At 35.6% G+C, this 23,940-nt stretch overlaps 1 protein-coding gene across 2 annotated transcripts in view; it reads right to left on the bottom strand.

Annotated features, from left to right (window-relative positions):
- LOC143232332 (uncharacterized) overlaps positions 1–23,893 on the bottom strand; it is an 80,599-nt gene extending 56,706 nt beyond the window's left edge. The window contains exons 1-4 of one of the 2 annotated variants that reach the window (XM_076467616.1): positions 23,760–23,893; positions 11,173–11,302; positions 8,408–8,573; positions 6,855–6,965 (exon numbers count right to left, since the gene is read on the bottom strand). In XM_076467616.1, coding sequence (XP_076323731.1) covers positions 6,855–6,965; positions 8,408–8,538 — 242 coding nt within the window. In that variant the 5' untranslated portion in view covers positions 8,539–8,573; positions 11,173–11,302; positions 23,760–23,893. The remainder of the gene's footprint in view (positions 1–6,854; positions 6,966–8,407; positions 8,574–11,172; positions 11,303–23,759) is intronic. The other variant, XM_076467617.1, reaches the window with a different exon arrangement.
- Positions 23,894–23,940: the final 47 nt, after the last annotated feature.

Below are 23,940 nucleotides of genomic sequence, written 5' to 3' on the forward strand. Positions count from 1 at the left end.
CAGAGCCATAGACCATTGATCCATAGTCGAGTTTTGATCGAATAAGAGCACAATATACCTTTAACACAGAACATCGATCTGCTCCCCAACTGGTAGAAGACAGGACACGGAGGATGTTCAGTGCTCTTGTTCATTTGACTTCTGGCTTTGATGTCTTATCCACCTAGCATGTGCACGGGCCCATTGGAAAGCGACGCGGATTGAAAGTGTGGGATATCTACGAAAAGTATCCCAGGCCCGTTTCTGAGCCTTCCGTGCTAAGTGGAAAGCAGGATTCCACCACAGACGGGGATATCGTGGAAAACGTGTCGAGGTTTTAGGAATACACATAGTAGCTGCTTGTATAATACAGCCAGTTACCGCTGCCACACAGTCGTCTATTGATGGCTGGATCAAGTTTTGCGAGAGCAGTGAAAGTGGACCAGTCTGCCGGAGGCAGCTTCCACCGGGGCACGCGGGTAGGGTGGTATCAACCACAGCCAGTCACTCTCAAAAGTATAGGAAAATGATCACTGCCTAGTGAATTATTGTCAACCCTCCATGAAAAATGGTAGAATAACAAAGGGGAGCAAACGAAGAGATCAATAGTGGTAAAGGACTGACTAGGTGCATGAAAATAAGTGGAAGAACCAGTATTGAAAAGAGAAAAGTTGTGATCAGAGAGCATACGCTCTTCAGAGCAACCCCTCCCATCAATAACAGCACTTCCCCAGAGGGGATGATGTCCATTAAATTCCCCCAGGAGTAGAAATGGAGAGGGCAACTGTTCAACGAGAGCATCAAGGTCTGATTGATCATATGTCTCTCCAGGGGACAGGTAGAGAGAACAAACAGTGATGGTATGACCAAAGGAAAAACGGATATCTACGGCCTCCAAGGGTGTGTTGAGTGACAAAGACAGGGTGGGCACATGCTGATCAACCAATAGTGCCACCTCTCCATGTACTCGTCCATCACACAGCCTGTCATTTCTGTACAGAGAAAACTGTTGAATGGTGACTGTATCAGCAGGTTTTAGAAATGTTCCTTGTAAGGAAAGACATACAGGATGGTAGGAAGCAATCAGTGTTTTGATACCATCCAGATTAGAACATAAACCTTGATAGTTCCATTGTATCAAGGTGGCCATTTTTAATGATGGGTAGGCAAAGTGGTTGGAGAACCCTTCTGTTTACGACCACGGCTCTTTTCCTTGCTGTCCTTAGTCGAAGGAGGTCTATCAACCTCCATGGATCCTGCCCTGGGTCGATTGGACAGGTCTTTGTTATTGGAAGGGGATTCCAGTGACTGAGGACGAGAATGAATCATCATTTTGCCTCTTGGTGTGGGAGAAAAAGATGTATCAGAAGAAATGCCTGTATTTGAAACTGAAGGATGAGGATCTTGAGGTTTGTTGGAATGTATGGGAGGAACAGAGATGGGTGTGGGAGTCGATTCATCAACCTTTTTAACCATGGAGGTCAAAAGGCTTTTCATTTGTTTTGAAAAAGATTCTCTTGGAGGCACAGAGAGATCTGTCTGCATTCCCACTGTAGTTGTGGAATGAACTGCAGCAGCATATGTCCGAGATGGAGTGGTGGGCAGCAATTTCCGAGCCTCAGGATAACTTATGTTATGTGTTGCTCTCAAACGCTGCACCTCTTTTTCCTCCAACCATTTTGGGCAAGAACGAAAGTAGGAAGGGTGAGAACCATTGCAGTTGATGCAATGTGGGTCCATGTCACATTCATAGGCATCGTGGTCCTTGCCACCACAACGAGCACATGGCAGGGAACCACGACATGATGTCTTTGAGTGGCTGAACCTCTGACACTGGAAACATCGGAGAGAGTTTGGAATGTATGGCCGTACCCTGCAAATTAAATAGCCTGCCTTGATGTTGGCAGATGCACGTGATGATGTAGATGTCAAAACGAGAGTATTTGTTGGCAGTGTAACTCCATCTTTGCAAGTGGAGATGCGCCTCATTGCAGAAACTCCTTGAGTGGAGAGACCAGCGAGAATCTCTGACTCGGGGACGTTCTTCAAGTCCCTCTCAACAATAACTCCTTGTGATGAATTCAAGGTAGCATGAGGGGTAACCTCAATAGGTACATCCCCAATTGCCTTTGAATTCAAGAGGAGTTCACTGTGTTGGGTTGTGGATGTTTCAACTAATATGTCTCCAGATCAAAGTTTCTTTACTGACTTTGGAGAGCCAGCAAGACCCTCTAGTCCCTTCTGAATAAAAAAGGGGGGCAATTGCCCTAAAGGTTTTTCTGAAAGAGAATGTAATATAAGAAAATGAGGTACATGTGTTACAGATGTTGAAGATTGCTGCTCAGAGAGTTCAAGATGTGGTCACTTACCTATTGACTGTTTTTTCACTATTTTATTGAAAATTTTTGAAGGAAGATCCATAGGAAAAAGAAAAATTTCGGTACCCACTGACCCCACCCACCATGGAGCTCTACGAGGGGATGCACTACAATGTCATGCAAGGACAATGCAGCAACGCCAGGGTTTCTGAGCACTATACCCAAACACCAGCATCAGGCATAATGTCCACAACACTGGTACTTGGTTGACTCTAACCCAGGGGGGCCACCCAAAGGTCGCCCGTCTACAGGAATTCAAGGCCAAAGTGGTGTGTTAGGATCCCTCAACCACCAGGATCCTCTCCTCCCCTTCACGGGTTGCCATGCATGCAAACACGTGGGTGGATGTTTAGATCCCAGAGAAGGTAACCAGACAGAACAGAACCTTCCCTACAAGGTCCCCTCACCACGTACAAGAATCTACACCGAGGGAAAAGCCATCAGAGTAAAGGTGCTGGAAAAAATCTAAATTCTCTCTTGAAAGCCCACAATCACTCAGAAGTACAACTTCAAAGTCCTACAGAGAAACACCATCGGACTAAACATGTCTCTGTCTCACTATAAAGTCAAAGACAACCTCAACCAAGAGCAGCTCCCCTTTCCCTAGTTCTTGAACAATACTAGATATCACAAGTGACGTAGGAGAGACCTGATTTTTCTCCACACTGGATACATTAAATTTTGGAATTCATGCCATATGTCAGTTTGCCAAACTTTTTCTTTAATGAAAATCAAGGAGTTAACATGAAGAAGAGTCAAAGTATTTCCAAAGATTGTACTACAGAGTACTAGTGACAATATTATCTGAAATAGGTGTTTACATACAGTATCAAGATAGAGGGTGCACTGAGGTAGGTGGATAAAATTACAAGGCAGATATCACCATAATCAACTAAGTAAGGTATAAAAGACTGGAGCAAGTGAGAAAAAAAAATCAGAGAAATGCTTAAATGAGCAAAGGTAAAGAAAGCCTAACAGTCAAGTAATAACTGTAGTGTGAATGGAGGTATGTGTTGAAAATTACTTTCTATGTAGACTGCAAATAAATATTTATATATACCTGTGCAGGAATTTTTAAGGTATTCATGTTTATAAAAAATATCTTAAGTTTAGTGTTGACCAATTTAACAAAAAAATTGTTGCAGTGAATGTTTACCATGCAGGGTCTTGTAAGTTATTTCACAGAATGATGTTGAAAAGAAAACTTATTTCTTTCACAAGTCTTGGAAAACTGTTGTGCTTTTCACACACTTAACAGCTTGTTGTGAAAGTTGAATTGGAGAAGCTGGGCAATTTCAGAATTACCATTGCCTAACATACAAAAGCCCTCAAACTTGTTACACCAAAGCATACAAATTTAAAGGTGCTTTTGAAGATACATTTGTTGAAAATCATTCCAAGCACCAACATTAAGAGACAGATATGTATTCACTGATGCCTGGCTGCAGTTAAACTGGATTCAGTAAAACTTAATCAGATGTTAAGCAACCATGACTTACCACATCTGATCTGTTCAACAGAAGAGCAAGTTGCAGTAGCAGAGATTATACATATCTTAGAACAATTTGCTGAAGCAAGAGAAGTGTGCCATGGAGATAAGTATCCTGAAACTGGTGTTGTGGTACCAAAAGTTGTTATACTACATGAAGCACTTGCTTACAGCTAAAACAACTACAGTGATGATTGCAGATGTGAAACATCAGGCATCAGTTGCCATTACTCTTCATGATTCTCTGCACCACAGATTTACAGGTTTGTTGCAACTCTTTCAAGTCATTCCACACATTGATACTGTTTGTAAAAGAAGACAGCCTTTTGGCAACATGATCAATCCAATGACCAGAGTCCTTGATCCAAATTACAGTTATGTTTGGTTGAAAGATGATCATCCAAGATTAAAAGAAGTGAAATCCATCATAAACAACAATATTGTTTATGCGATACTTCAAAAAGTTGATAGTATTCTTGATGCAGAACTAACTGAAAACACAGGAGCAGCAGCCCAAAGTGTGCAGCTCAGAGTGAAGAAACAGACTTAGCCTCAAAATCCAGTCCACAGATTGATTGTACTCATTTAGTTCTTTTTTCGTCATATGCAAAGCACAAACAATAGCCTGCACATATCAGTCCTCAGACAGCAACAGAGCATAACTCTTATCATGTCATCTATGTGTGTGATTCTAATACTTTTTGCACTAAAATACATTTCAATAAGTTTGAAAGAAAATGACTTCTTGAAACTCAATCCACAGTATAAGATATTTTTCATTCCTTCAACATTCTGCAGAAGCTGAAAGTTTTCAACCAGGGCAACATCTTCCTTACATCACATTGAGCAAAACTATTGCAATCAGTATTTCTGAGATACAACAAACACTTATGATTCTATCACAGTATTAAGTTCTGAAGGATTTGAGCATCCTTCTACTCAGAGATGTCCCAGTAATGTACTCCTTTGTGCTCATAGTTCTTTGTAAAAATGTTTCTAGCATGAGTTCTAATTTATTTGTTTCTTAACAATTCTCATTTGTATATAACTATTTTCTCCTATTCTATATTTAAAACAGCCAATAATACTTCTCCTATTTCACATAATTAAATATAGTTAATGCAAATCAACTTGTCTCATTGACACCTCAGAAGAGATGAGATGCCCTCTGCTCTGATATGTTTGCTGTCAAAGTCATCTGCTTAACTGTTGGACTTTTCTGAGTATAAGATGCAGGTAGAAATGTTAACACTTTGAATACACAAGTATCTGGAAGGCCAGTTTTGCATCACCCATGGAAACTCCCTGCCAAACCCATAATGGTTAAGCATTGCTGTACACATCTAAACATCTGTGTGAAGACTATACAAGATACATTTTGAGAGGTATCTTTTGGGTTGATGCTTTTTATTTTAATACCCAATGTAAACATTTTCATTAATCTCTTCAAGAAGTTTTTCTAAATGGACATTCAGTAAGCACAAAAAGTGTAAAGAACACATTTTGTTTTCCAGTTGTTTATATTATTGCATTTTAAAAGCATGTTTAGTACCACACAAGTGAAAGATAACACAGACTGTAATGATTTTTTTTTCTCTTGTAAGCTTCCTGTTGAAATTTTTTAAATAAGAGTTGTCTTGTGTCTATCACTTCCTTAAGGAAAGGGCTTCTCCTCTGAGAAAAATGTTAACCATAAGAGTATTATTTCTTAGTCAAGTTTATTTCTGCTCACAAATGAAAATCAGTAGGTAGACAAAAAACGTTAAAGAAATAGCCTCTAAAACTTGTCCTTATTTGTACATTAATCTAATTTAGTAGAAACATATTTATCTTTCTGAATTTTGATAGGTAAAAGTGAGCATGTCATGACACTTTTAAGAGTTGTATTTAAAATTTAAGGTTGCTATTGCTAAGCAAGGGATTTTTTTTTTCAAACTTAATGCCAGTTACAAAACTACTTAAATTATGACAGTTATAAGATTTTGTATTATTTGTACATTATTACTTTCTGCTCCTAACCACATATTTGATGTAAACAAAGTACTAAAAATAACCTCCCAAAAATTAAGACTATCTTTTTAATTCAAAATTCAAGTAAAACAAAAGTACAATATGTTTGTTTGTTTGCTTTTGAATTTTGTACCAAGCTACATGAGAGCTACCTGTGCTAGCCAATTCTAATTTAACAGAGTAAGAGTAGTTGGAAGGCAGCAAGTTATCACCACCAACTGCCAACTCTTGCACTAATTTTTACTACAGCTGAATAGTAGAGCATGTTTGGGATGGAGATTCAAACTCACTCACAGCTACTAAATTACTTATTTTTACAAATATTTTTTTTATTAATAAAAGTAACAATAATGTAGAAATTAATCTTATTTGATTAAGATAAGAAAATAGAAATGAAAAAAAAAAATTTAAATTAGGGAGGTATGCATGTGATCCCAATATGCATCCTATAATTCAACACTTACATTTAATAGTTAAGATACGTTCAAAGATCATAAAACATGAGCAAATTGTTATCATCTTGAGGATGCTCAAGATAATTTTGATTTTTTATCACAATTTGCAGTCTTTTTTGAAAGTAAAAAAGGATTAATTGATATCCTATTATAGTGCTTACAAGACTAGTAAAATGTACCAAGCTAGTACAGGGTTAAAATATTCAGTTTTATTGAAAAGTCTTCTAATTTTGAGTTGCAAGGTTTTAGAAAACATGCAAATGAAAGTTGAAAACTGTAAGATGAATATATTTTTCTTCTTTAAAACTCACTTTGCACTCAGTTTAATCAAGTCTTTAGTAAAAAATATACTTAATCTGATTTACTGTGTAGAAAAGACTACGGATGTGTCATGAAACTGTCAAATTTTGTGATGGATTACTCACAACACTTGTCAAAATGAGCCCATACACAGAATTTAATACCTAAAGGTTTTTGATGATATTAATCAAAACAAGTTAACCTTCTGCCTTAAAAAATTCCTACACATAAAGAAAATCTAACCTTTTCTTTAACGTTTTTCTTGAAGGTCCATCATCTTCACTAATTCTGGGAAGCCTGGCTTGACGTTTTCTCCTCATGCATGGTGTTTTTGGCAAGTAAAGCTGATTAGGACTACAAGAAAATTTGTGATACATGCAGATTTATTTAAAAACATTTTTTTTTATACAAGTTCTCACAAAATACAAACTTTCATTGTTATTTTTAGAAAATGTAACCAATTTATATCATATCTACTGGATGTGCATAACAAAACCATAAAGCTAAGGTGAGATTTTTTTGTCCCTTATAAAATTTTTTTATAGAGAATAACAATACTTGATACTGTTACCACAAATTAATATATGTCATGAAATGTCTTGTATATAAAAGTTAAAGTGAACTATCTTTTCAAGCTTCATAAAAATTAGCAAATTATGTTAACAACAGTTTTATATATTTAGTAAATACTCTTTAACACTACCATTTAAATATCATATTGATGCTAGATTAACCCTAAAATAATTAATGACGTTTGACCCAGCAGCTTCATAAACATATTTCTCTAAATATTTGTGCAACAAACTGCATGTGCATAATTAAAAGGTCCATAATAACTTACATGTTACTCAAAAGTAAATAAATGCCATGAATACTACCCTTAATCCCATTAATTACTAACGGGGTCCCTTACGTAGGTTACATACATAGTGATTTCACCAATGTTTAACAAACATTTATATTTAGTGTTGCAACAGGAGAATAAACAAACAAAACTACAGTTTAAGATGCAATATGTGAACTTCATCAGTCATATATGGTAGAGATGCACCAAATAAGATTTTCTTGAGTGATATTGATTTTCGATGGTTATCCAGTCACGCTGGTCGATACCAACACTTACATAACAAACGAGTTTTCAGCTTCAAAATACAATGCAAGTAAACAGGAGGTAAATCGAGCTTAACGGTGCAACCTCAGACTTAGTACACTGCATCAGTCATAACCATGCCTGTACAAATTTTGTAGACACAGAAAAGAAGTCAAATCTAGTATTATTAACACCCATTTCAATCTAAATCTCGATGTAAAATGTGTGAAAAACATTTTTGGTGCATTTGTAAAAATAATCTTATACTGAAGAGTCACTGACATCCCAATGCTTGTAATTTTTAAGAAAACACAAAAATATTACCACTTCAACTAGTTTAATATTATGAAGATCTGTACTTGGAACAGTAGGCAACATTAAATCTGATGGCCCTTAAAGAATGGCACACGGCCATATTAATTGTTGTGTAACAATTACTGTCATAAAAAAATATATAAAATTTAACAAGATGCAAAATTACAGGTGTGTATTATCTACTAAAACAACAAAAACAATCAAGAAAGTAATTTTTTTCTCATGTTTGTTCCAGGTTAATAGCCATGTATCAGTGTTCCTCTAGTGAATGATACAGTATAAACACAAAATGGTATTGAGCATAAATTCAACATCATGATAAGACAGAACTGAAACCCAAGTTCAAACACCATTCAACCTAGTGTAATGAGACTTGATGTCTTTCACTTACTCAGACAGGGATTTCTTAGCTTCTTCATAGATCTCTTTTAACCAGTCAAAGGTGGTGTTCCATTTTTCAAGATATTCATTTATGAGTTTCTGAGACTCAACAAAGGGTCTAGAGAAAATTTCATTGTCCATTATGCTTGCAAGTGACAGAAATGTACAATGAAACTCTGAAATAACACAGATTTAATGATTAAGAAAATGTTTTTGTAAACTATCATACCACAATTCTCACATATTAAAAATTAATTACAAGTAGATTTATGTAAAATTCTGTTACAAAAAAATACTGAATGCAAAAAAAGACAAGATGAAATCCAATTGTTTTCTGTAAATATGTTTTTATTCCTGCAATGATTTATAACAGGTTAATAATAATTATGTAAATACAAAGACAACACAATTTTCCAGTTGATATTTAATCATTTCCTTAAAGATGTATAATGCCCTTCCACCTGTACTTACAATTTCTATGAATACAACCTGTAATTTTAACTTAATGTATTTCATATAAAAGCCTCTTAAAATATTTGTAACATCTGTAAGAACAGATCTTTCTCTCTTATAAACTTCACTTAGTTTTCCTAACAAGGCTTCAATAAAAAGTAATGTTGTGATAACCAATATCCACAGTTACCTAAATTTTTTTAACATCCAAGTTCTCTTGAAAGTACACCATCTTCAGTACTATTTAAAATATTTAATATGCTGTGTAAATTTAATCAAATTAATGGTTATTCCATCACAATTTCCCAACAAAATCAAGTTAATTTCAAACACAAGAGATTATTGTAAACTTGCTAATATAAAACCTTGCCAAATAATGGTATCTACTAGACATTGATATAATCATCATAAATGTAACACAAAACATCACAATACTTAATATACCATTGTTCCTTAATGAAAATAACATTTAAGTTTTATCTTGCTATAGCCCCCAAAGCTTTATTGTTGGAATACAGCATACATAAAGATATTATATCAGTAAACATATCTATAGTATGGTTATACTACCATTCTCTAGTACAGAAAGTAATTTACATTTTACAGGTTTGGTTTACAAAACTATAACTCTGCTAGCATTGTCGTAAATCAAATATCTTTGTAAAATTTATTTAGTCTATAATGTAATATTCAGTATATAACACACATTATAGATATTAATTTAAAATAAAGTTTATTATATTTTATATAAAGATGGGTATATGTGTCCAACCCTCCAGAATCAAGGAGCAAGAAAAACATCAGAAAATTTTAATTTAAAACTGAATTAATGTACAAACATACCTTTATGTTTTTCTTTTGTGTTTATTTCCTTACTGTATATCACAATAAGACTAACACTCTAGTCCTGTACTGTAAGCTTCATATTGGAAATGGTCTCAAACAGCACATACCTGCGCTCTCTAATGTGTCATTCTCAAATGATTACAGCTAACAACTATTATTCACATGCATGCAAACGATCCAATACTAACAGAACTTAATTCCAATAGAAAAGAATGGGGATAAGCTGTAGATATCAGCTGAATTCCTTCATAAATACCTAACAGCAGATGTGTGTTTTCTTATAGCAAAGCCATGTTGGGTTATCCGTTGTGTCCACCAAGGAGGACCTTAAAAGCACATAATCCACTACACAAACATTGATATCTAGGTTTTGACCATTAGCCCAAACATCTTACTTCCATAAGGCTTTGCTCAGACAAAAACATAGTACAGCTTAGTGATGTCACAGCAGTGCTTTACAGATGTTAATTTCTGCCTCAGAACATACATCTACAGTTTACTCTATTGTGTGTTATAAATAAAACTTGTACTAAAAATAAATGTTAAGAAATATTTTGTAAAACTAATTGCTTATAAAGTACGGTATATTCAATTTAATTTTGGCATGCACACAAGTCACTCAGTATCAATGAATTTCACTTCCTACAGATCATTTTACTCACTCATGAATATTTTGATTCAATACAAACAAGTTACTACCATAACCAAAGCCACTGAGTAAAACTGTTTTCCTTCAAAAACAGTGCATGCTCATTTTTATCTCTTCAGTGAAAAATCCATTACATACTAAATATTTCAATATCAAAACCGAAAATTTGTGTTCACTCTTACAGTAAAAATAGCTTCCTGCTTAAAAGGAATAACTTTTTAACAGTTAGTTGACAGGGTTTGACTAGAAATTCATATTTGAAACAAGTTTTACTGTGCAAAAAATCTAAAAGCCTTTTATTATATCAAAACAACTTGTTATTGACAACATATACGACAAGTAATAGTATTTATATTGCAGTAGTGATGACCAATCAACACTTTAAAATTTCTGCCAAGACAATTAATTTTGCAGGTTATATATTAATACAAGGAATCAGAATAACCAACAGCAGTGACTTACAAAACAAAAAAGATTGCTTCTCTTCAGATTTATGAGTTTACATATTCCAATACTTGGGCATAAAATTCATATCATGCCTAAGTCTACAGAGGCAAATACACAAGGTTTAAACAGTCACCCCTACATTCAAAGTGATGCACCAAGTGCCAACAAGTTTCTCCACTCTTAAGAAAGTGTCAAAACATTAGACACTTGCATTATATATGATCAAATAACACAATATGTCACCCATGTCCCACCTTACACATGCATGAGGCAACTGCAAATGTTTTCTTTTATTCAGGTCTACGTCTGTTCCACAAAAATTCCATCAAAAGAATGATCAAACTCCATTTACATACAATATCTCAAGAAACATCCCTCACCTTTACAAGAGCCCTAGGATTCACCTACTTCATCAATATTCTTCATTAGATAGGATGAAGCAACCGTGGGAAACCACTGTTCAAAACCATGAGCTCACAAGCCTTTTTATTTCACAGAAACACACAAAACCTATAAAAAATAATACATATGCAGACCTCAACAAATATAAATCTAGGAGCTAAGTTCCAACATAGAAAATTTATGGAATATATTTTGAGTTGCTTGTGGGGTTATGGTATGACACAGTTTTACACTAAAAATTAAAGGATTCACTATCAAACTTTATTCAGTACATGGAATTATAAAATAAACTATATAACTATAATGTAAACGGATTGTTGCAACGAATGAAAGTAAAACAGAAATAATAACTGTGTTACTGATAGACAAAGCAGGATATTTCAGAATAGGTCTAATCTTCTCATCACTACCACATGGTACAGTGATAAGCAAAGACCTTTTAGTGTGCCTAGCTTAACTTTGTAACTATTTGTATTGGAAAATGGGGGCTACATTTATTTACTTTTACAGCAATTAATGCATGCTAATGCTCACATGATACCAACAAAACTGTTTTTATATGAGTTTCTCTTAGCATGTCCTTATGTACAAATAAAATGGAAAAAAATTCTTGGCAACGTAATGAAATTTTAGTTGCCATATTAATAAAGTAATAAGAAAGTAACATGAAGCCAGTCTAAAAGGAAAAAAAATCAGTACTGACATTTTGCTGGCCCTGTAAACCTGAATAATGCAGTCAAATTCCTATATTAGCAAACTTATAACAGTTTTTTTTTCATACTATTTGATTCAGCTATGCTGGTCAGTTAGGACCTATCATAATTATGAACTATGACCTAACAGATATGGTTGAAATTTTATACTTTCCACATAATGTTTAAACATTCTTCCACTGCTGCAAAAAACATTTCCCTTGCAAACAATTTTTGCCTAAGGTACTATTTGTTTCTAATGTTGATCTGGCTGAACACAACTCCTACAACTCTATGTGATATACTGACTTATGCTATAGCTTTAGAACATGCAAAGTAACCCTAAAAGACAGGGATACTAAATATTTTATATATTCATAAAAGCTTGAAAATCTATTCTGCTTTGTTCATCCCAGTTCACCTAATTGGCTTATGTTTTAGTTTTGTCAGTAAGTATAAATGCCATATTAACACATTTTGGTATAAAATGACAGAAATATTGGTTAGAACTCAACAAATGAATCTGACATTTAGTTTAGGGTAAGGAAACCCTGAAGTAATGTAATTAACACTGTGAGGTTTGACTATTCCTTACCTAACAATACAGCCACAATAATCTGTTTCTGACATTAAATAGTAGAAATTTTTCAGCTTAACAGTAAGGTTTTTGTTTAATTAACTAAGTCAAAAGTTCATACAAGTTCTTCCTCCTACGTACAGGTAAACACTGTAAAACAACCTATGTAATTGTATAAAAATTATTCTAAGCCTCTTCAAACTTGATCTTGTAACCTTTGAAATGTTATTAGGGCATTTTTCACCCCAAATACCATCATATTAAGCTAAAAAATATGGAATAACAAATGTTTTACAGCTTTTTAACATTGACTTTAATGTACCACTGAAGTGTTATATCAATCAATTAGTTGTAGTGTACTATGTTTTATTATGATATCTATCATTTCCAGAAAAGAAAAAAATTGGAAGCAGATGCTACCAACCATTTACATTTCCTCTAATCAGCATTTCAAAATTATTGACAGACAGATACTCTTAAGAGCTTTTCAGTAACAAAGGTAGGACAAACAATTTTGGAACTGAGACCAAGACTATTGAATCAAAAATACCTCCCCCATTTCAGATCATGAAAACTGAACAGATTTGAAGTAAGTAAAGTTTTAATACTAAACTCCTAGTCAGACAGACCACAGATAGCCCATTATTATACACCTTTGTGTTTGACAACAAACAAATCTAATAGCAATATTTTGATTGTGTGGACAGTTGGAATAATAAAAAACACCTAATGTATAACACATTATTCCACTTGAATCTGTTACAGCAATCAGTTGCTTTATGGTCCTCTTGATTAAACTCAAAACTTCATGAAATTTGATAGATGTGTTACTTATTTAATTACTTATCCATACCAACCTTGGATAAACTAGACATTTTAAGAATAAATATTTCACAATCCCTCTGTTTATTAACCACTTCTAGTTGTCATTAAACTCATGGCTAATCCAGCAATATATATATTAATCTGTCAAAGTTAGCATCTGCTAATACATTCACACTGATGACTTCGTACTAAGTTAACTAATGTGTAAGACATTTTTTCATACTGTATTCCTGCAACCTTAAGTCAGATATTTTTATCTAGTTATTATATCTAACAGCCCAGCTAATTCATAAGGTAGGTAGGTATTCAGTGTTTATCGGCACAAAGCTACAAGACTATCTGTGCCAGACAAGATGTGGTACAGTATAGGTATAGGGCAATTAAGGTAAAAAGTAAAATATGTAAAATTAAAACTGCCAGGAAGACTGACATAAATAGTACACCCTTGCTGACAGTCACCTGAAATTTGCCTTTCCGACCCTGGGTTCAGTTAAAAAAACAACTAAAATGTGTAAAATTAAGACTTGCCAGGAGTGAGATGGGCAGTATCACCTATAACACAGGCCAAAATCAAGGGCAAATCTGCCTTACAAATATCTTTAAAAGGGTGTTGTCATTCTAGGTTGTAACAACATTATAATAATAAAATGTGGATGATTGTGATCTGTGTGCCACATAAGACCACAAATTGGTGCAGCAGTACCAGATAAAAGAAAGAGGTGGGTTACAAAACTGTGACCAATGTGTAGCCTTGCCAAAACAACCTCCTCTCTTCGATCCTTACAGAAGCAAGAGGGCCAAAGACCTAGAGAAGGTTCAATTTGAAAAAGCTTGTTATTCTGTTGCTCATTCCAGGTTGCCTGCCATCTGGTGTGCAATCTGGATTTCATAACTGGAATGGGTTCTGGGATGATAGATCCAGAACAGACAAACTTCGCTGTTCTGTCGGCCTGCTCATTCCCACAAATACCAACATGACCTGGTATCCAAAAGAATTGGACAGAGACAGATGAGAGAGAAAGATGGGCCAGTTTGTTTTCGATATTGATGAGAAGAGGGTGTTGACTATCATGGAATGATTCTAAGGCCAATAGACAGCTGAGTAAATCTGCATATATTGTACAATTTGCATTATTTCAATATGATTTAGGGTAAGAGAGATGGCATACAATTCGACAGTGAACACAGAAACTGTAGGGGGATTCTGTGTGCCAGAATAAAATTGTCACAAACCATGGCAGAGACCACTAAGTTCCCTCACCACGTACAGGACCTCCCAGAGAAGCTCCTGTTCATACAGTTTACTTCCTCTGGGATCTAAACATCCACCTGCATGTTTTCTGTGCATGGTAGCCCATGAAGAGGGAGGAGAGAATCCTGATGGTTGAGGAGCCCAACTCCAACACACCACTTTGACCTTGAATTCCTGTAAATGGGGTGGCTCGTGCAGGATCAATCAGCTAGTCCATTTGGGCCAAGGTCAACTGAGAACCAGCATAGGATATCCACAATGGGTGTTATGGACATTGTGTCTGACACTGGTGTTCGAGGACAGTGCTCACAAAACCCTGGTGTCGCTGCAGTGCCCTTAAGGCACTGTAGTGCATCCCCTTGTAGGGCTCAATGGTGGATGGGGTCAGTGGGCACCAAAAATTTCTATTTATTATGGATACTCCTAAAACAAAAAATAACACAACTTGAAACCATCGAGAAAAACCCGACTACTGGAAAACGACCACACATTGATGAATCTGTACAGCCTAACTTATTTGATTCCAATAAGTCTCCCATGTGTCCTATGTAAATAAAATCTACTCTTCAACAACAAAACTGAACAGAACCATCTGATACGCAATAACCTCCTTGGAGTAAGGCACAAGGGATTGAAAAATATTAGAAATGGAACAGTTCCCCTTACCTTTGCTGTGACCCACAACACAGGGGAAGTACAATCAAAGTAGGAAGACAAGACAACCTTCAACGTTAATGAGGATTTATGCTGACTAGTTCACTCTAAATCCAAAACCAAGATGCTGGGTACTAACATTCATTTGGGGGCTACACAACAAGGGCTCCCAGTTGAAGGGGTGAGCTGCAATTCAACAACTCACTCAACAGTAATTGTAAAATGCATATTGGAGGATAACAATGTCTAAACCAGCAAAACACCACCACCCTACTTTGTACTGAATGGTATTATCTTTCTTTACAACAAACATTCAGCAGGAGTGCCACCATGCTCTGCCATCCCAGCAGCTTGGGACTGGTAAATGGTAAGGACTCCTATACTCTACTTGAAGAAAGGAAAGTGAAAATGCATAGGAAAGTCAGGAGGAATATCAGAACCTGAGACAGTGAAATAAATGATCACAAAAAAATCTATTTTGAAAAACAGACCATCCCAAATTTATTCACTCAAGGTATGGCAGGAATGGGCAGCTATCCCCTTCTGCTTTACCCATGAAGTTCATGGGTGATATGGTCCAAAACAAGCAAGTTTAAGATGCTACATCATAAGGTTATTCACCCTCAAGCAGTCTTGTGAACTATCTCAACTGCAAACATTGTGAAGCCATGAAATGGAAAGAGTGGGTCAACATGGTTGTACAGGTGGATTTTGAATCGTAAAATACCTGGCAGGCACCACTCACCACAGGGCAGGATGCATGTAAATGGATCCCTAAAATAAAAGGAAGCATTAATATAGACTTACACTTAAAAGTTGTACCAAAGCTTAATAAACAGCCATAGGTAAAAGACAAAAACCCATGAAACCCAAAACTTCAATATGATGTACATACTGGAAGATAAGTGTGTTGGGTGTGATCCATTTGTCTGATTGCAAGATTTCCTCCAATGGCCAAAGACAACAAGGAGCAAAGGAAAAAGTGACGTTTCAAAGTTGATGAGAAGCTACTCTTAACAAATTCCTATGGGAAGAGGGCAATAAGGAATAAACCAACTGGATCAAATGACAAATCGAATCAGTGAGTACAGAAGGGGATATATCACTAAATGAAGAAGAATGCCATGGGATAAAGAGTCTGGAACAGGAACCATGGAAGAAATCTGTGCGGGTAATATTGCAACAAGGGCACACACCAGATACAGAAGTCTACTGGGATATGTGAAAATATAAGAAATAGAGAGAAAGGAAACAGATGAAAAGGAGAATTTACTGTCATGAGCCACCAAGGTTTATGAGAAAAAATGATCTGGATAAAGGAGAAGATAGATATGGTGGTAAAGTGTGTATATAATATCAATGACAAAAAATCAGTCAACAACCAAAGGCCAAGAAGAGAATACATTTTAAGGAAAAAATGAGACATAGACATGGAAAAAGAGGTATGAATGGAGATAAAATAATAAAATGGAGGACCACACTGAGATTCCAGTTCAGAAGAGTATATTGGTGTTGGGGAAGGAACAGGTTAACATGGTAAGGACAGGAAAAGCATAACTTTATATAAGGTTACAGGAAAGATGAAAAGTATGGGACAAGGGTGCCTAATAACCCAAAATCAAGGAAACAGAAAAGCCCCACTCAAAAGGCCACATCAAAAGTTTGGACAAACAAGCCGCAATAGGTCGAGCAGCTGGAAATCACCAAGGACCATGTGTGAAAGACTTTCCACTTCTGGTGATATACCTGTACAAAAGAAGAGCATATGGACTGAACCAAATGGAAAGCTACATGAATGGAAAAACCAGATCTCCCCAACAAAAACCAAACAAAAGCCAGGCATGAAGACTAAGACATGAACTTCAGGATTTAGAACTGGTGACTGGAATTGACAAAAGAGGACAGGGAAAAAGAAAAGGGGAATAAGAAGGAACAATTGGGGTTGGTGCAAATGAAAAAAAACATTAGTATAACACAAAACAAAGATTGAAAAAAAGCATAAAACCAATGTTCACATCTAGTCTACAGTGTTAAGAGAAAAAACTACAGTAATACAAGTTGTGGAAGGCTTTCTGTAGCATAACTGTAATTATCGTAACTTGTCAGGAAGACTCAACAGGTAAATACAAAAACCACCATCAGTCATCTGAAGTTCACCTTTCCAGTCCTGGTTCCGAGTTATTTGACGTTATGGACATTTTCAAAAAGTAACAAAAGTTTTAAGACTTGTAGCAAAATTTTAATAATAAGTTGCCAGGATGACTAACAGGTAGTTCAAACAACAGCATTAATTACCTGAAGTTGGCCTTTCCAGTCCTCATTTTGAGTATTTTGATGTTATGCCCATTTTCTAATTTCAAATCAAACTAGATGGACTGCAATTCTTAAAAGGGAATCACATTAAAAAAGGTATAATGTATAAATTGAAAAACTTAAATGGCATTAAAAAGATTAATGGCCTTTAAAAAACTGAACATTTCCAAGGAGGATAGTGTCACCATCACCAATAACACTGTCTAACATTATGGACAAACCATGGGACAGAACATGTTTAAAATGGTGTTGTCATTGAGAGTCATAATGACGACGAAACAGTAAAATGTGGCTTATTGTGACCTGAGTGTCACACAGACAACACATTGGTACATCAGTTCCAGATAAAAGAAAATGATGAGTTAAAAAACTGTGACAGATGCATAGTCTAGTTAAAACAACTTCCTGTTTCTGATCCTTAAGTCCAGTATAGGATTTTAGTTAGAACAGCTTGTTTTCATGTTGCTCGCTCCAAGTCGACTGGCACGAAGCTAAGCCTTGAATACAGTACTATAGTCCATGTATAAAACAGGCACAGCGGTAATAGTGCCAGAACAGATAGATTTAGCTACGGTGTTGGCGAGCTTGTTCCAGCAAATATCAATGTGGCCTGATATCCAGAAAAACTGGATAGAAGTAGACATTAAAAAGAAATGGGCCAGTTGGTTTTGAATATTGAAGAGAACAGGGTGCAAACTAATGCGAAACAATTCCAGGGCCAGTAGAGAACTAAGCGAATCAATATAAATAGTGCAGTTTGAGCATTATTTAGCTTCGATGTGATCCAGGGCAAGAGAAATGGTATAAAGTTCAGCAGTGAACACAGAAGCTGTGAAGGGGATTCTGCATGCAACCACCAAACCATGGCAGAGCCCATACAGTCACCTGATTTTCAACCATCTGTATAAATAGGAATGGAAGGATGGTTCAAAAGATGTTTAGCAAATAACAGGCAATATTTCCAATCAGGAGTGTCTGTTTTTCTGAAATGACTTAAAGAAAGGTCACAAATGGGGACTGTAAGAAGCCATGGTGAGATGGGCTGACCAGTAGATATAGCAATGTTATCCAAGGACAGACCTAATTCATCCAACTGTGCCTGGATATGAAGGCCAAAAGGAGCAATGGCAGATAATCTATTCTGAAAAAGTATGGCCCACTGCGAAAGGAAAACACAACCCCAGGTGGGATGCTCTGGTAAGGAACGAGGTTTCGAAGCATATAGGACAGTTGCAAGCAACAGAGATGCAAAGAAGGTTCATGAGACTCTATGTATAAGCCCTGAACTGGGGAAATGTGGAAAGCCCTAGTGCAGACCTGAAGTCCTTGATGATGAATGGGGTCCAGCATCTTTGAGGCCAAGGTCCTGGCAAAGCCATATACCAGTGATCCATAGTCATGTTTTGATTGAATAAGAGCACAATATATCTTTAGCATAGAACATCAATCCGCTCTCCAAGTGATGGAAGAGAGGACACGGAGAATTTCAGTGCTCTTGTACATTTGACCTGTGGCTGCTTGATATGTGGTATAAAGGTTAGCTTATGGTCAAAGATAAGCCCAAAGATCTTTGTCTCAGGGACCACTGGCAGTACAACTTCACCAATACTGAGTTCAGGATCAGGGTGAATATTCCATTGGTGGCAAAAGTGCATGCAAACAGTTTTAGAGAGAGAGAAGTTAAAGCCATTTGCTGTAATCCACTTCAGTAAACAATTGAGGGCGGTCTGTGGCTGCCACTCAATATACCTCATGTTCAACGATTGACATGAGATGTTAAAGTCGTTGACAGAGAGCTCGTTTGCAACAGTAAGAGGGAAATGTTCAATGATGGCATTAATCTTTATATTGAAAAGTGTGACACTCAAAACACAGCCCTGAGGGACTCCATGTTCCTGTAGAAAAGAATGGGAAGTGTTGAACCCATATGAACATGGAATCTCCTGTTCATTAAATAATTAATAAAAATGGGGAAATGGCCATGTAACCCATATATATGGAAATCTTGCAAAATGCCATACCTCCATGTTGTATCATAAGCCTTCTCAATGTCAAAGAATATTGACACAAGATGTTGTCGTTTGAAAAAGGCTTCTCTGATTGATGTTTCAAGTTGAATCAGGTGGCCCATGGTGGAGAGCTGTCGTCAGAAACCACACTGGGTTGGCAGAAGGAGGTTGTTTGAGGGAGGAACCAAACAAGACGAGCATTAACCATCCTTTCTAAAGTCTTGCAGAGACAGCTTGTCAAAGCAGTAGTTTGAAGAAATCTTAGGATCCTTCCCAGGCTTAGAGAAAAGCAGGACAATAGCCTGGTGCCAGGCATCAAAAAAACATTCTCCTGCCAAATCCAGTTTAAAACAATCAAAAGAATAGTAAGAGAAGCAGGAAATAGATGGTGCAGCATTTCATAGTGTACATCAGGTCCAACCAATGTACTGTCAGATCAATAAAGGGCCAGTTTGAATTCCACCAATGTAAAGGGACAATTATAGTCATAGAGACAACTAGCTCGAAAGGAAAGAGGAGATCGCTCTGCCCAGGTCTTGATGGCCAAGAAGGTGGAGGAAGAGGCAGAAGTGCTAGATACCCAGTAAAATCTTTCACCTAGAGTACCAGCAATGCTCTGAGTATCAGCTATTTCTTGGCCATCAGAGAGCAGGATCAAGAGGGGAACAGAATTATATTGCCCATTGACATTTCAAATCTTGCACATATGACTTTGGAACTGGTGGTAGAATATATGCTGGTTGTGAACTTCATCCAAGATTCTTTTTGACTTTGATGCCTTACCCAACAAGCATGTGCACAGGCCTGCTGGAAAGCGATGTGGTGCAAGAGTGTAAGATATACCAATGAAAATTATCCTAAGCCAGTGTTTGAGCCTTCCGTGCCATATGGCAGGCAGGATTCCATAACGAATATGGATACCATGGAAAATGTGTTCAGGTTTTAGGAATACATTGAGCAGCTGCTTATATAATAATCACTGCTGCCACACAGTCATCTACTGATGGCAGGATCAATTTCTTTGAGAGCAATGAAAGAGGGTTACAGAAAGGAAAAACAAAAAACAATGTTCTGGAATGGCACTTGCACAGATATGGCCTTAGAGTAGAGCCTCATGAGAGCTGGGAAGATGCAAAGAGGTCTGTTTAATGTAACTCACCAGAAAGATGTAAAACAAAGTGACTATTATCTGCCATGTCATTACACAGCATACAGATAAATGTAAAAAATTAATAACAGCTACATCTGGTACATGGTTTAAACAATATCCAGAAATGCTGGAAGAATGTTAAAGCCTGACAAAAGTTTGCCACTTTCTTGAAAACAAAAGTTCCTTTTCCAAACAAATATTAAAGTTCAAAATTGAGAAACATTACAACAGTAGCAATAGCTGATGAAAAAGTCAAAATGTGTGATGTTAATATAGATAGGACAATTCACAACAAAATTATTGAAAAAAACAGAAATCTCATTAAGAAATATGATCAAATACAATGTTTGCTGCCATGAGGAAACTTACTAGTGTGGTTTGGAAAAGTGAAAATATCTCCTGCTGTACATTATCAAAGACCCCTTTGAAGAGCACATATAAATGATCCACGAAATCCAAATGTATTCTAATGTGAACTGTCAACAATTCCTAAATCTCTTTTTCAAGATGATGGTTCCATGAAAGAAGCACAGAAATCATAACTAGCTGCATATATATAACCAACAAAAATGGGATTTGGAATTTCATCATCAAAACAAGAAGAGTCTATATCCGATGGTTGTGCTCTTTTGCATCACATCTCACACCTAAAAAAACATCTTTGTAAACATGCTCATCAACATCATCATTGTGTTGTTTTTGACAGCTACATTACAAAACAAGCAAAGAACCACAACAAAAATGAAGAGTGGAAAAGGTTATTTTTTCTTACACTGTTATAAGCTATCAAACATCACTTCCAGAAAACAAAGCTTTTTAATCAACTCAGCAAAACAAGCAAAGCTTTATAGATTTGCTTTCTCTGTATTCTCAAGAAGCTAGCACTGGACACACTGGAGATGGAGGTGATGCTGTTATTATTGTCAGGACAGATTCAAGTAAAAATTTCCCCTCTCTTGAGGGAAACTAAATAAACATGTATAATAATCACCCCATGCAATAGTTATTGTCAAGTATATCCGATAACAAGTAATTTGAGAAGCATTTACAACAGCACCAAAAAACAATGTAACTTCTCTTAATTCTATTTGTTAAAGTGCCAGTTACCATTTGATTAATAATGAAAAAAAAAAAGATAAAGATGCAAAAACTAGTGTTCACATAACTTCAAGCTCAAAGCAACAGAATTTAAAAGATGCTAAAATCAACTATACTATCACTCACAAACCATACATAGGTAAAAGGAAAAATAAAAGTAATATATACACCTAAAACATATCTTGTATGCATACTCACAAATATACATGTAGAAATTTGATATTCAAATGGCATTGAAGAAAACTTGAATATTCAAATATATTTTTAAACACGGATAAATTTTCAACTCATTTTATTGTACCTCTTAATAATAATCTTTGTACTTAACCTGCAATAGACTTCAGGTATCACAAAATATAATGTACTATTCTATATTATATATATATATATAATTTAAAAGAACACTTTTTGTACATCACCCTTTATGAAAGTATCTAATTATGTATCACTATAATGACAAGATAGATGTATCCCTCTCTCATAAAATAGAAAAAAAATTGCACCACTGAATTAAAAAAAACATATATATATATTGAAAATAAGCTTGTAGTTGTTTCTCAACATTAAAAAACCTACTTCGTTGTTTACTTTACAAAATAAAATACCTTTATCTACTTAATAGATTTGCAAATTTTGATCATAGATTTATTTTAGCACTCATAGCCCCTAAAGAAAATAGCAAGATAATTTTGAAGATAGCACTGATTTAAACATTATAGCTTCAATAAAAATGTACTCTTATTGATTTTAGTCAGTTTCTTAAACTCAGGTGTGATGTATCTACCTAGTTTCAGTAGGCACAGGTTAGTGATTTGGTTTGAATTTCAAGCAAAGCTACACAAAGGCTATTTGCACTAGCCATCCTTAATTTTGCAATGTGAGACTAGAGGGAAGACAGCTAGTCATTACCACCACCAACTCTTGGGCTACTCTTTTATGAATGAATAGTGGGATTGACCATCACATTATAATGCCCCCACAGTTAAAAAGGCAAGTATGTTTGGTGTGATAGGGATTCGAACCCATGACCTTCAGATTATGAGTTGAGTGCCTTATCCACCTGGCTATGCCAGCCCCACAGGTTAGTGACCTAAACATGTGATGATGACACCTTTTGATGTCAATTTCAGCTATATAAGCCAGTATGGCTTCCTCTTACACAGTGATGAAAATTAAGATGTTAGAAGAAGAAGATGTTCGAGAATAACTTTTAATATGACGACAGTGCTGCTTTGTTTCAATTTCATCATTTTATACTTCAAAAGACTTATACTGTTGCAGTTTGATAGGAAATATTTTTGATGGAACAAGGTCAGGTAGTTTCATTTATGTCATTTTGCACTCAACTGTAGTTAAGCTTCTTTTCACTAAACATCACTGTTATTGATATGCCAGATTTATATGAGTAAAACAAATACATACATAAACACATATATATATATATATACCGGTTTAAGAGATATTACACGTTAAATCAAACCCCCTAATGAACAACCATAAGATGCTTGCTTGCATCTTATTGTGATATAGTAAACATAGGCTGTTTATATCATATGTCAGTAATCATAAAAACAATGGATAAGTATGATGTCTGCTTCAAATTACGACCAAGATAAAAATTACATAAAAATAAACTCATAAAAAAGTTGTATAAAGAATGTAAGAAAAAAGATAAAAATCATAATCAAAACACACAACAAAACAATAATTTTTAGCTATTTCCTACAAATACAACATCGAAATTTTCAAATCTGCGAATTCAAACAAATATTACATAGAAATAACAATAACCCCAACAACTTATGATCAATATTACTGTTAGTGTTAATATCACTAGTCTTAGACATAGGCAACACTACAGACAGAACAGTACAGTCTTGTCCTATAATTTGTGTTAACTTTCATTCCTCCATTTTTCTGTATTTCGTTAATTTAGTTTGAAAGAATTAAAAGGAACTTATTAAAAATTAGTGGAGGAAAACTGAAAATACTTACTTTATACAAGGAAAATTTCGATCATCATTAACAATAACATAAGCCTAATAACAATAATACAAGCTAACATCAAAACTACGGTTTCTCACGCAAAATTCAAACGAAGCAGCATTGTGACGTCATTTAAAAAGCGCCCTCTCCAAAGAAAGAATATTTATGTAAGAGAACACTTCTCATTATT

The sequence above is a fragment of the Tachypleus tridentatus genome, chromosome 11, assembly GCF_004210375.1.
Source record: "Tachypleus tridentatus isolate NWPU-2018 chromosome 11, ASM421037v1, whole genome shotgun sequence".
NCBI classification, from domain to species: domain Eukaryota; kingdom Metazoa; phylum Arthropoda; class Merostomata; order Xiphosura; family Limulidae; genus Tachypleus; species Tachypleus tridentatus.